Source organism: Ahaetulla prasina, chromosome 8 (assembly GCF_028640845.1).
Source record: "Ahaetulla prasina isolate Xishuangbanna chromosome 8, ASM2864084v1, whole genome shotgun sequence".
NCBI classification, from domain to species: Eukaryota; Metazoa; Chordata; class Lepidosauria; order Squamata; family Colubridae; genus Ahaetulla; species Ahaetulla prasina.
In genome coordinates this window covers 31,632,315-31,646,416 of record NC_080546.1, presented here as the reverse complement: position 1 = coordinate 31,646,416, position 14,102 = coordinate 31,632,315, and the positions used below count along the sequence as shown (strand labels likewise).

Sequence of the window (14,102 nt, the reverse complement as noted above, 5' to 3'; positions counted from 1 at the left end):
TCCACTGTATATTTGTTACGTTTGGTTATATTATTATCAATTTAAAACATCTTAACAAGCCCAGATTTGGAACACTTGTCAGTCAGAAATTAACAATAAACACAACAGGAAAAAAAAATCATTGTTCCAATTCAGTATATGGCTTTTCCAATGTAGTGCTCTAAGATAAGTTGGAACAATAATTCCCAGACTACAAAATACATATTTGATAAAACATTGCACAATATTATTGTGTAGCTTGACAGAGTACTAATCAACGCAAGTACTTCATACAAGGCCATTTATAAAGGGGAAATGGAGTGGGACAATCATCCTACTGCTGCTGAAGTTTTGGGATGGGGAATAGTGGGAGAAAATCTTCAAGATTTAAATACTATTCACATATTACATGAATATTCAGATAGTCAAGTCAATAGATTCTTGACACTTTAAATCAGGGCTGTTAAACTCACAGCACACGGGCTGGATAGTCATGCTCTGGCCACACTCATGCCCAGTTTAGCAAAGGAGGAAAAAGTTGCGATACGTCACGTGATGACGCAAGTTTGACACCCCTGCTTCAAATGCACTTTAATTAACTGTATTTTGAAATTGCATTTTGAAAAAATTATCAGCCTCCTCGGGATTTAATAGAAACATACTGTATACATATTATTTTAATCCTTTCTTTTCTATCTTCCAAGTAAATCTTACAATTATCTCTGTCAGACAATCTGCTATTTCCGATGAACAAAACTGTGATTGGGGTCAATGAAAGATTTTCTCCAGAGATGGGAAACAATTTTCATTGCGTCATAACAGAGGAATTAAAGGCTAACCTCTCTACTTTAATTCCAATCCAGATGAAATACTAAAATTCAGATTATCAGTGTTGTGATAATGCTGTATAAGAGACGTATAAATCTTCTATATCATTCTCCCAATGAATAATATAGAATCCTATGCTATTATGTGTGGACAAGTAATAAAATGTACATCATGATACGAACCATTTATACGGTATATTTCAACTGGATATCAGGATACAAATGTAAAATATCAAGGTTAATTTTGTGATACTGTGATGTGCAAACCATTATTTTTTTATCAGATTATATTGTCTATCCTTTCCCACTTTTGCTTTGTATTTTTTCTGAGCCAATTGAATTATGAAAGGTTTTTTTAAAAAAAATAATCTTAAAATGCTACATACCATCTCTGTTGTGTGTGGGTGCATATGTGTGTGTAATGTATGTGTGTGTATGTATCTATGTATTTATCCACAATACAAATTTGTAGTTTGACCCTTTGCTAAATAATTAAATAATTAAAGTGAAACATACTTCATGAAACAAATGTTCTTCATTGTATATGTGACTCATGTAACTTTGCATGCATTATTTCATACTTTGATTATAATTTGTTTCTTTATTGATCTGTTTAAAAAAATACAAATATTTTCATTTAAATATGCATTGTTGTATGTGTTGTCATTTTTAAACATATTTCATCTCAAAATACTAACTTCTGAATACATTCTGAATTCACAAATATTGACATCTTTACTGAGCTAATAATAAAATAGTGTAAATGGCATTCCTATTTATCTAAACATCTTCTATACTGTATTTAGTCATTATAAATACCTTCAAAAGTGGTTAGATAACTAGATTTTAATTAACTGAATAAAACTGTCAAGCATCATCTTTGGTATTCAAGCAAAATACTAATTTTATAAATCTGATTGGCAGTAAACTGAAGAAATCATCATGATAAATGCAAAAAAAGTAACTATTTGAATTAACAAATATAATATCTCATGTTCTCTTCAGTTTAAAGTCTTCAGAATTTTAAACTGATTTTAAAGCTAATTTTAAACTGAAAGTCAAGATTAGTGAAGATTGATTTTTATATCTAATTAGTACATTGATAAGGGTTATAATTCTACTAAATCTATTGATCTCTATGAACTGCATTAGAAATGTGTTCTTGGGTTTATTTTTTGCCTCCATACAAAACAGTACTACTAGATGCAAAATTATTAGTACCCTTGCTATTTTAGAACTAAAAAAAAAAGATAATCGTCTATTTAATATCTGTGCATATTTACCACATAAAGATTATCAAATGCCAAAATGTATTTTGATTATGTATTTAGAACTGGGGTATGAAAACATGTCAAATAATCTTTAACTTGCAAGCTCAAAGACACATGTTTATTTTAATTACTAAAACATACAAGGCAATCAAATGCATTTTATAAATCTGGATATGAGGGACTAGATTCAATTTCTTCCTCACTCTTGAAGTTCTGGAGGTTTTGGGCAGACCACTATGTTTCAGCCTAAGATACTTCCTGAGCTATTCTAAAAGTTAAAAATGCTATAAGATATAGCAACATTTGATAAGGCACTTAACAAAATAAATAAACCCTTGATACATAATAGCCAGATCTGAAAAATAAGATGTGGCAATAAGCTTTCTACAAAGCGGTGCATTATTTAAAACAGAGATCCTTATAGGTATTCATCATTCTTAAAAATTATCATCCAATATGTTTAAATTGAAGGAACATAAAGGAATTGAAGATCATTGGAATGGGGCTAAGGAAGAGAGCAATATGGGTGATAACCATGATGGTTATTTGAAAACATTTCTGAAAAATTGTTAAATAAATTAAATATTTCATAAAATGACACTGAATGCATATACTAAACAAGTATACACCCCTTCTCTCATTTTCTGAGAAAAAGTCTAGGACAATATATATTATTCATATATACAGACAGTACGTGCAGCTCTAATTACACATACAACAATATATTTGAATAAAGATATACTTTCAACAACTTTTTTCTGTATTAAATCCATGTTTATTGCTTAAATTTTATCACAGTGGAGATTAAATTATTCTTAATCATCCGGTCAGTGTTTGTGTACTTTCTTCAATACAAAAACATTAAAACTAACTCATTCATACACTCTAGGTTCTGTCATTCTCCCACCACTCATTGCCTCTTTGTGTTCCCTCAGTTGCCATATATTGATAGGATTGTAAAAAGGTAAAGCTATAGGCATATTAATAACACCACTCTTCAAGTATCTGGAAAGTACAAATGCCTGTACTAAATTTTAGAAATGCATCTGCAGTTTCTACTTTATTGCTATAATATAGAGGCTCCTGATGGGATGGTAATGAAGCATCATGTCACTGTGTATGAAGATGATTTTAGTCTACAGTTTTAAAGAACTTTTCCCACGTTAGTGAATACACAGTTTAGATTTGCTTTTGTTTTTACTCCTAACGCTGTCAGACATGGGATTTCAAACTGCAAATAAATAAAGTATACACCCACAACATGTGCAGTGCAAATTCCAAGTAAACAGGATGACAAGGAAATTTAATAAACATATAGTTGCCAACACTGGTTTAACGGGACAGTCCTAATATTTTTAATGCCCTGTATTCCCATTCTCTGTTTAAAAACAGATACCTATATTGGTTGCAGTGATTGAAAAAGCATTGTGCAGAAAAATAATGCTATGAATGTAGGCAGAGGCACAGTGTTTAACTAGTTTATAGGTTTAATGTCATGCATGATATCAAACCTCTACAAAAACAGTGTAACTGACCAAAGATAACCTCCTTTAGATTCAAATAAATGATGTTGGCAACTAGATAACATGGATTACATGGACCAGATTACTATAAAGATTATAGACAGAACTAAGTGAACCTCGGAACCATTATGGTTGGGGGGGACAAAAACTTAATTGTAGTAATATAATAGTTAAGACATTCAACTTTATAACAAACCAAAAATGGTTTGATTCTACATTGCTCAAGGGACAAAAATAATCCTTTTCCAAAGAGCCAATGCAGAATATTTTTTTCTCTGCCTCATTTATTTTTATATCGATTTATTATATCCACATAGCCCTTGTAGTTATTGAAAGAGAACAACCTTACTATGGCATAAATGATGAATTAGGGAAAGGTAAAGAACAGAACTAAAATTTACATAAATATAAAATTACACCTTATGGTACTCTTGTGCAATTTCCTTTTCTTTAAAGAAATGGAAGAAAATGGAAGAGTTATGTAGTATATCAAAACTACGGTGTATCGTCATCATATTCTTCAATGCCTTTTAAGAATATGATTTTTATGGCTGCATTATAATTCTACAGTTTGTTTATTGCTATGTACTGAACACTATGAAAGATGACTTTAATTAACATCATTGTCAGATAACAAATTAAACCTTAGATAAATAGAACCAAGATTTCTTTGCTAAAATATAAATGTGCATGAAAAAAGGAAGAATCTTTGTAAGTAAAAGGAAACTATTCCTTTTCTGAGACACACATATTATTCACAAATTGAGCAGACATGAATAAACCTAATGAATTACTTCAGAGAATTAAGGCTTCTAGAAAACTTCAGTGCCAGAATGACCTTTCTCCATCAGTATTAAGAATAAAATGCTTTTTGTATTTTAGGTTGTGCTTCATTTTTCTAAAGATTTTTCTTAGTTCTGCAGAATTTAATTGCATAAGATTACATACTGTAGGGGAGCATTAGAACTGTTTATTGTTTTACTTTAAGTAGGTGTTAGACTATGTTACAGCTATAAAATTTAATTATAGTACTGATTTGTTGCTAATGTACATGGAGTAGTTGGCTCATTTCACCTTTTTTTCATGTTTAATGTGACCATTTCTTCTATACTTGCCGTTTGGTATCCCATTCTGGTAATGTCCATTGATAGTAACATGTTCATCAGTGGACCAAAAATGTTTGCTTTGCTTGCAAATAAATTTTGCTATCCTGGCCAAAATGTAGCAGAGTAAGGCAGTACAAAGTAGCACAACAAAGGCAATATCCAATAAGAAATACTGATATAAAGAGACAGTGTAAACTGCAGATCGTAAATGCTGTGCTCCATTATGACGAAGGATGTAATTAATCCAGTAGACTGTTCGATTAACAGGATGAGCTGGTTGGTCTTTATGGATTTCAGACAGCTTCTGGGCCCGCCGCCTGTAGCTATGAAATTTAAAAGAAAAAAGAATAATAACAAGAACATTGCTGCATTTTCAATTCTAACATTCCCATACTATTTTATCATAATTAAACATAATTTATTATACAGGTAAACCTTAACTTATGATCACAGTTGGGAATGACCAAAGCAGTCATTCAATGAGATGTTCCATGATTGCTTTGCTGAGCAACTGCAATCCTGGCACTCTTTGTTGTCCTTAAGCAATTTCATAAGTCATTGAGAAGACAGAACCTCAGATAAGGAGCATGAGGGATGCCTAAGGGGGAGGGGGAGATTCTGGGAGGCTCCACTCAAGAACTGAAATTCCTCCCTGTCAAAATCCAAACAGGATTTAGAGCTCCTTAGTTGACAGACACTTCCAAGCTGCCTGCACCTCCCCTGAGGCACCCCAGACTCCTTTCCTTACTTCTCTGCCTCTCCATTCAGGAACTGAATTTTTTCCCTGCCAAAATCTACTCAGCAGGCAGCGCCAATTTGCAATCTTCCATGCCACTGACTTTCTGGGAAAGTGGGTAGAGAAGATTGCAAATACCACATGATTGTGGAGTGGTTAGCAATCAGTCATAATCAGTCATAAGTACAAACAGGTTGCTTAGCTCCCAAATCACTTGAAGTGGTGATGCAACATTTTGTGTCAGTTAGGAGTGGTTTACAAACCATAAAACACCCTTTCCAATACCATCACAATCCCAGACCTGGTAAGTCAAGAACTACCTGAATGGTAGATGGTTAGGATAGCATAATTACCATACGTTCTTTATAAACTTTTATTTTACTGAAAACTTAGCAAACTTTTTTTTAAAAAGAAAAGACAATTCTTACCTGGGATCATTAATAACTTTCACCAGTGCATTATATAAGTCATCCTCCGTAAGAGTCTTCCAGTTTAGTAGTATACCCATGCCCTTGGCCTGCACTCGAGTCATGGTGTCATAATGGTCTCCAAAAAGAGGGATTCCCACCACAGGAACACCATGGTACATGGTTTCAAAAATGCTATTCAGACCACCATGACTAAGGAAGGCCTTAATATTAGAGTGACCTACAGCAGCAAAAGGTAAGGTACAGGAAAGAAAAGTGTTTAATCACAATTCAGAACAAAATCCATGCGTCTAAAACTTATATGTGCATTAAATTTAATACTGGAATAAAAAACCCACTCAGATTCCTTTGGCTCTTTTTTTTCTTACAGATTTCTTACAGATGAGATGGTAAGCACACATGGAATTTCTCACCCCAGTTACCATAGATAGGACACAGGAAATGAAATAACTGTACTCATTACGTTAGACTACAAATGAGATCAAAAACAAGTTGACAAAAATGACTTCACTTTCTTAATGACTATAGAGTTGACAAAAGTTTTGCACAAAAACCCTATCTGCTTAAGGTACTATCTTAATAAATAACATTAATATATCTGAATTTAGCAATCATGTTAGCCTTATATGCAACCAAAAGAGGTATTTTTCATTCCAGTAATTTACATTAATACTACCTGCAAACTGAAGGAATATATTTTTATAATTAGATGTTTTATTTATCTAAACCTGAGAATAAGAAGAAATGTGAATCCTTAAATGGTATTTCTCCAGAGAGATTTATTTTATGTTAGTAGGTAAACAATTAAAAAAATAGACCTAGTACTCGGCAAAAATTAATTTGTTAGACTAGAATTAGGAAGACCCAGGTTCATTTTCACCTCAGCCACGGAGTTTCATTGGGTGACTTTTCACCTGTAACTGTCTTGGTGTAACTATCTCATATGGTTCTGGAAGAAAATTAAATGGAGTAGTATATATACTGCCTTGAACTTCTGGAGGAAAGATAGAATCTAACTATCTAACTAAGATATATAAAAATTTAAAGATATATTGTATAGTACTGAACAACTTTTATTGCCAGAGTGACAACAAAACTTCCTAAGATGATGTAGTACAAGGGTATCAAACTCAAGACCCACGGGTGCCTCTGCCAATACGCGTCCCTCCTGAGCTCTGTTTTCACTGGCAGAGGATTGCAGGAGACCATCACAGCTGAAAATGGAGATTGGGAGCCCGCAGAGTGCTCGGGCCACCACATGCGCCCCTGACATGAGTGATTTCAAGCTGGCCATGCCCACCCCAGCCCCTCAGATCAAACACAGCACTGATGCAGCCCGCAATGAAATCAAATTTGACACCCCGATGTAATAGCATGTGAGAATCAGCTTTGTTCATGGGAAAGAGATACTGTCTAGGGAATGATCAGATAAGGGGAGCAAGGTGTCCACATCTGAGTAAGAGGAAGAGAAAGAAATTTAGAAAGGATTTGTATTAATTTATCAGGCTGCATAAAGCGACAGCAGGAGCTTTTTTACTTTCATATTTGTAGATTCTGTTAATATAGCCCTACAATAAAATAGAATTACCACATTTTTCGGACTATAAAGCACACCGGACTATAAGACACACTTAGATTTAGAGGAAGAAAACAAGAAAAAAATAGTTTTTGCCCTCCCTGGCCCCCAGAAGCACTTTGCAGGCCAAAAACAGGCCCATTTTTGGCCTTCTGAACCCTCCATGCATCCCGTTTTCATCAGAAGTACATCCATTTTTGGCATGCAGAGAGCTTCTGGGGACCAGGGACAGCGAAAACATGATGTGCGGAGGGTTTGGGAGCCCAAAAATGAGCCCATATTCATTCTATAAGATGCACTGAAATTTTCACCCAGTTTTAGGGGAGAGAAAGTGCATTTTATACTCCAAAAATACGGTAGCTCATCTGATTGTATTTCCTATCTGATCTACTTGGGAGGCTGACAAGTGTGAACATCATCTTAAATATTTAAGAAACTAGATAGTCCTCCTATAATACAGGTAGTCTTCATTCAGTGATTGCAATTAGTTCTTGCAAAAAGTCACTAAATCTCATACTTGCTAAGAGAATCATATAATTTAGAGAGGGCGAAAGAGGCTGAAAAACTGCTGATTGCTGCCATCTTTTTCAGATAAAGTTTTCTCATACAATGTCCTGTGCCGGACCTTATCTTTGCATCCTCCCAAGGTGGAGATTGCTTAAGCAAGGTACACTCTGTCTTCTTAATTAGTTTGTTAGAAAACCCATGGCTGCTGCCTGAAATTAATCGGTTTTACATTGAAGGATTTTGCTGTTGTAAATATGTGCATTGGTCAAAAAATAAACCCTTTATTACTATCAAATTTGCAGTCACTATCTCAGGCAGTTCTAAATAAAGACTATCTGTACTTCAGTATGAATATACCACATATGTCTTATGAATGTTCAATTGATACAGTATTTCAAATGTAATTTGTGTTTATTACTTGTCTATCATAAAAAAAAAATAGCAGTATAGTTTAGTCTGTAGCAACCTGCTCAAGACACTAGTGATTTCATTCCCATCCATTTCACACATTACCTCTTAGGAAATGTAATAATAATAACAGAGTTGGAAGGGATCTTCGAGTCCTCTAGTCCAACCCCCTGTCCAGGCAGGAAACCCTACAACCCTTTCAGTCAGATGGTTATCCAACATTTTCTTAAAAATTTCCAGTGTTGGAGCATTCACAACTTCTGCAGGCAAGTCGTTCCACTTATTAATTGTTCTAACAGTCAGGAAATTTCTCCTTAGTTCTAAGTTGCTTCTCTCCTTGATTAGTTTCTACCCATTGTTTCTTGTTCTACCCTCGGGTGCTTTGGAGAATAGTTTGACTCAGGGGTGAAATCTAAAAATTTTCCCTACGGTTCTTTGGGCGTGGCTTAATTTGTGGGCGTGGCTTGGTGGTCAGATGACTGAGTGGGCATGGCCAATAACAATAAATAATAAAAATAATAAAGTATAAAAAACAATAAGAGGTATCAAAAACCAACTTTCACACTTTACACACACACAACACAACACAACACAACTGACTCACACACAATGTAAAAGCAGCTGCACTTCACACTTCACACAGCCACAAAAAGCTCAAAAACCAACTTTCACACTTTACACACACACAACTCTCTCTCTCTCTCACACACACACACTCACAAAATGCCATATACAGCTTTCTGAGATTTTGTGTCTTTGTGTAGTTAGAGTGAAACACTACAGAAACACCCCAAATCTCAGAAAGCTGCACAAATATTTTATTTTATTATTTTATTTTATTTTATTGTGGACTTCAAATCCCAGAGTTCCTCAGCCAGCAAAGCAGGAAGTCAAAGCAAGCTTTTTTTTTTCTTCAGTAGCTGAAGAAAACATGCCGTTGCTAGCCCAAAAGAGCAGTAATTATAGGTAAGTGAGGAGGGAGAATTGGCTGGGCTTGGGTGGGGGCTCTTGTAAGTGGGGGCTGTTAAAAAGTGAGTTTTAAAACCTGTGAGGATCAGGAAACTCCTCTGGGATCGCCAGAGGAGACTTTTAAAACCTCTGGTTTTTTTCTTTTTTTCCCCCCCTTCGGCTGAAGGTTTTTTTTAAAAAAAAACTTTTAAAGTGTTCTGATCATCTCTGCTCAGCCCGGCAATCATCAGAGGTTTTTTTTTTTTTTTTAACTTTTCAAGGCATGTTTCAGCTGAAGAAAAACTTTTAAAAATAAAAAAAACAAACCTCTGCAGATGGTGCGGCTCAGCAGAGGCGGGGGGGCGGGGCAGGGATTTTTGCTACCGGTCCTCCGAACCAGCAGCTGCCATCGCTACCTAATCGGGGGAGACGGTGCGAACCGGGAGCATTTCACACCTGGTTTTACTCCCTCTTCTTTGTGGCAACCCCTGAGATATTGGAACACTGCTATCATGTCTCCCCTAGTCCTTCTTTTCATTAAACTAGAATGTAAACCTTGATACAAAAAAACCGTTCTACCTCTAATCTAAAGTTAACAGAAATGGTCAGCTATCTCTGGTAATTATCCATGTTAACAACATTCCTATACAGATTTAGATTACAAATACAGGTAGTCCTTGCCTTACAACCATTCATTTAGTCACTGTTCAAAGTTACAATGGCACTGACAAAAATGACTTAAGGCCATTTTTCACACTTATGCAGCATTCCTATGGTCATATGATCAAAATTTGGATGCTTGGCAACTGGTTCATATTTATGATGGTTGCAGTGTCCTGGGATCATGTAATCATCTTTTGTGATCTTCTGTCATGCAAAGTCAGTGGGGAAGCCAGATTCACTTGTGTGTGTTACCAACTTGACAAATGGAGTGATTCACTTAACAACTGTGGCAAGAAAGGTTATCAAATGGGCAAAAGTCACTTAACAACTGTCTTGCTTAGCAACATAAATTTGGGGTTCAATTGTGGTCGTACGTCAAGGACTATTTATAAGTTTACTATTAAAAAACAGATAAGGTACAAAAGGTTAACTTTAAATGACAACTTCCAACAATACTTACCTAATAAATCATTTTGTGGTAACCATTCTATAAGTTTTGTATTGTTACCCAAATTCCTGGGATTTTTACCTGAAAATCTAAAATACAAAAGAAATGGAAACTTAAAATTCCATGCCAAAAAGAATACATTAATGCATTGTTAGTTTTAAACATTCAACTTATCAATAAAAAGAAAATAAAAAATCAATATGAAATTAAATATTAAATATATCCGCACATATATTTATAGGTATATCACCATATATACAGTACATACCATAATCCTATAGATACAATAAATATACTGACATTTATTAAAGTGAGTAAGTCTAAATAATTAGTTTCAGGAGATTAGATGCCATATTGTAATAGAAAATGCACTAGACCAGTGATGGCTAACCTTTTTGCCATTGCGTGCCGGGGGAGGGGCTGGAGGGGTTGCGCACATGTGTGCCCACACCTATAATTCTATGCGCCCTGCCCCTGCGTTTGCGCGCGCTCCCCCCCAGTCCCAGCACGTGATAGCTCAGTAGGCCCGTTTTTCTCTCTCACCTGGCTTCAGAGCCTCTCTATGAGTCTGGGGAGGAGAAAACGGTCTTCCCCATCCCTCTGGAGGCCAGAAACACCCAGTTTCCCAACTTCCAGTTGGACAGGAAGTGACTTTTTTGCTGTCCCCAGCCTCCAGGGAATCCTACAGAGGCTCTGGAGGCTGGGGACAGCAAAAACCTATCCAACTGGAAGTTGGGAAACAAGCTATTTCTGGCCTCCAGAGGACCTCCGGAAGGTTGGGAAGGCCATTTTTGCCTTCCCCAGACTCATAGAGAGGCTCTGGAGCCAGGTGAGAGAGAACAATAGGCCTTCCCCACCCCCCCATTCCTGGCTCCCTGGAGGCAGGAAACAGCGTGTTTCCCTACTTCTGGTGGGCCCAGAAGGCCTGAAAATCAGCTGCCTGGCGCGCACATTCGTGCCAGAGCTGAGCAAGCATGCCCATTGATATGGCTGCGTGGGCCATCTGTGGCACGCGTGTCATAGGTTCGCCATCACAGCACTAGACTGAGTAAGGTAGTGTAATACATTGAAGAATCTGTTTAATTTTATTTACAGTGCAATGAAGCAAAATATGAGTATTTTTGGATCCTCCATACTGGGAGACAGCATGGTAGTGCTAGGTATCCCTTAGCTTTTTAAAAACTCTTTCTTTCCTTCTTCTGTATATCATGGAGAACTGTAAGAGCTGTGAGTGGGGAGAGGCTGCTTAGGCATGATCTGATCCAAAGCTACAGTTACCAAAGTTTCAGGGAATCAAGTACTAGACTTTATGGAATAACCCCAAACTCTCTGTGGAACCCAAATGGGTCCATTAGTCATCTCAGATGAGCTGTTCAAATAGGCCCAACCTCCCTGTGGAGAGCGGTGACACCAAAGAATTGGAGATTACCAGAAAGTGATATGACCATGGCAGGGAAGAAAACAATATCTTCCCCAATTTCAGGTAACTATGCCATTGCTCCCACAAGAAAAAAACCCAAGTTGGCTTTGTGTTGGCCTTACCGTATATACTCGAATATAAGCCGATCCGAGTATAAGCCGAGGTCCCCAATTTTACCCCAAAAACTGGGGTAAACTGGGGACTCGAGTATAAGCCGAGGGTGGGAAATGAGGCACCTACGGTTGAAACCCTCCTCCCTCAGCTGAGAAGGCTGGCTCCCCGCCCCGCCCTCTCACTGCACCGGCAGGGCTCCAGTCCGGTAAAATGTGAAAAAAAGAAAAAAAAAAAACTCGAGTATAAGCCGTATATACTCGAGTATAAGCCGAGGGGCTTAAAAAAAAAAAAAACTTGAGTATAAGCCGTATAGACCCGAGTATAAGCCGAGGGGACGTTTTTCAGCACAAAAAATGTGCTGAAAAACTCGGCTTATACTCGAGTATATACGGTAGATGATCTGGGACAGGTCAGGTCTGCTATGATGGTCATGAACTCCAGAATCATATTTGACTCAGCACCCAGAGAAAGCAAGATTAAAATATTCCAAAATTATCTATCTGGGGAATCTTTCTATTAGCCCAACCATGGAGGCGAGAAGCTCAAGCAAGAAAGTTGCTATATAATAGGAAGGCTGGTACATAAGCATCAGTTTTAACTGGTCCCTATTAATGACCAACCTAATAATGTCTCACATCTGGTAATCTGGGAAGCAAGGCCTCTGGATGCCTCCCAGGTTTTTCTGATGACTACCATCCCCCTTCTTTTCCCTGGTGTCTTGGCTGGTGCCCCTGCCACCACGATTATTAGCATACACCATCGGTCCAACCCAGCTGCCTTTACCACCAGCTCCAATCTTCCAGGCCTACCTCAGAAGGCAAGAGAAAAGGATTCTCATGTCACATACACTGCCTCCCCAAGCCATCAGACTGCCCAAACAAAATTGTTACTTGTTCAGGCCAGATAATTACCACTGCTTGGGAAATGATCTCCAGGGACTCTGTCACAGCTTCAAGCACAGCATATCCCAAACTAAGCCCAACATTCTAAAAGTTATCTACTAATGTCCCCTTTGTAGTTGCACATCCAGATTCAGTTTCATTATATGAGAAAAAAGCAATAACAGCACTAAGGAGAGTAATTTCTGAAACCCTGGAAGCCCCAAACCTAATGCCATTCAGTCTTGCTAGGGTTGAGCTGAAGATTGATATTCCTCATCCAAACTCCCACAGCTTCCAAACACCAAAAAAAGGACTTCAATAGCATCATTGAACTCGTCAGATGTGGAGATGTACAGCTGGGTATCATCAGTGTACTAAAACCTCGCTCCATGGCAACAGATGAATTCATCCACAGCAACTTCATGTAATGTTAAACAGGACAACTGAACTCTGCAGAACCCCACAAAACAGGGCTAAGAGTGGACCTCCCGCTCCTGATCAATACTACTGGAACCAACCACCAAGGAAGAGAGAAAAACACTGCTGCCCTTCCCCAACCCCTGCAACAGAGGTACACTATAGCCGATGGCATTGAAGGGAGCCAAGAGGTAAAATAATGTGGATGTATTACACCAACCCTGGTCCTGCCACAGCTCATCCAAAAGCACAACCAATAGTATTTCAGTCTCATGCCAAGTCTGAAACCTGAATGAAAGAGATTGGCAAGCACTTATAAAAAAAGATTTTTTTACTAGAAACCAGTATGGATTTGTTAAGAATAAGTACTGCCTGACCAATGTTACTGCTTTTTTTGACAAAGCAACTGGATTAAAGAACCAGGGAATACTGTACATTGGTATATCAAAACTTCATATGGTATTTGATAAACTTGCCTGTCTTCCTGATAGAGTAATATGGATGAATAGTACTGCTACTAAATGGATTTCCAATTGGTTAAACAACCATTCTCAATGGATGATCCTTAATGAATTTCTGTCTACATGAGGAGGTTTGCTGTAGGGTACTTAGGGTCTATCTTGGACCCAACAATATTTATTTATTTGTATGTACTGTACGTATGTACTGTACATATGGTTTAAATGAGGGAACAGAAAAGATGCTCAACAGATGACAGAAAACTAGGGTGAAATGGAGTATTGCTAATACCTCAGAAGTCAGGCTCATGTTTCAAAATAATCTTAATACACTTGAATACTGAGCCTTTACTCACACAGTCATTTTTATTTCTTAGGTATGGAATCCTAGA

At 37.1% G+C, this 14,102-nt stretch overlaps 1 protein-coding gene across 1 annotated transcript in view; it reads right to left on the bottom strand.

The window, feature by feature from the left end:
- Positions 1–1,387: 1,387 nt before the first annotated feature.
- Positions 1,388–14,102, bottom strand: part of UGT8 (UDP glycosyltransferase 8) — a 58,357-nt gene continuing 45,642 nt past the window's right edge. The window contains exons 4-6 of the mRNA XM_058193416.1: positions 10,433–10,509; positions 5,871–6,090; positions 1,388–5,029 (exon numbers count right to left, since the gene is read on the bottom strand). Of these exons, the coding sequence (XP_058049399.1) occupies positions 4,666–5,029; positions 5,871–6,090; positions 10,433–10,509 (661 nt within the window). The 3' untranslated portion in view covers positions 1,388–4,665. The remainder of the gene's footprint in view (positions 5,030–5,870; positions 6,091–10,432; positions 10,510–14,102) is intronic.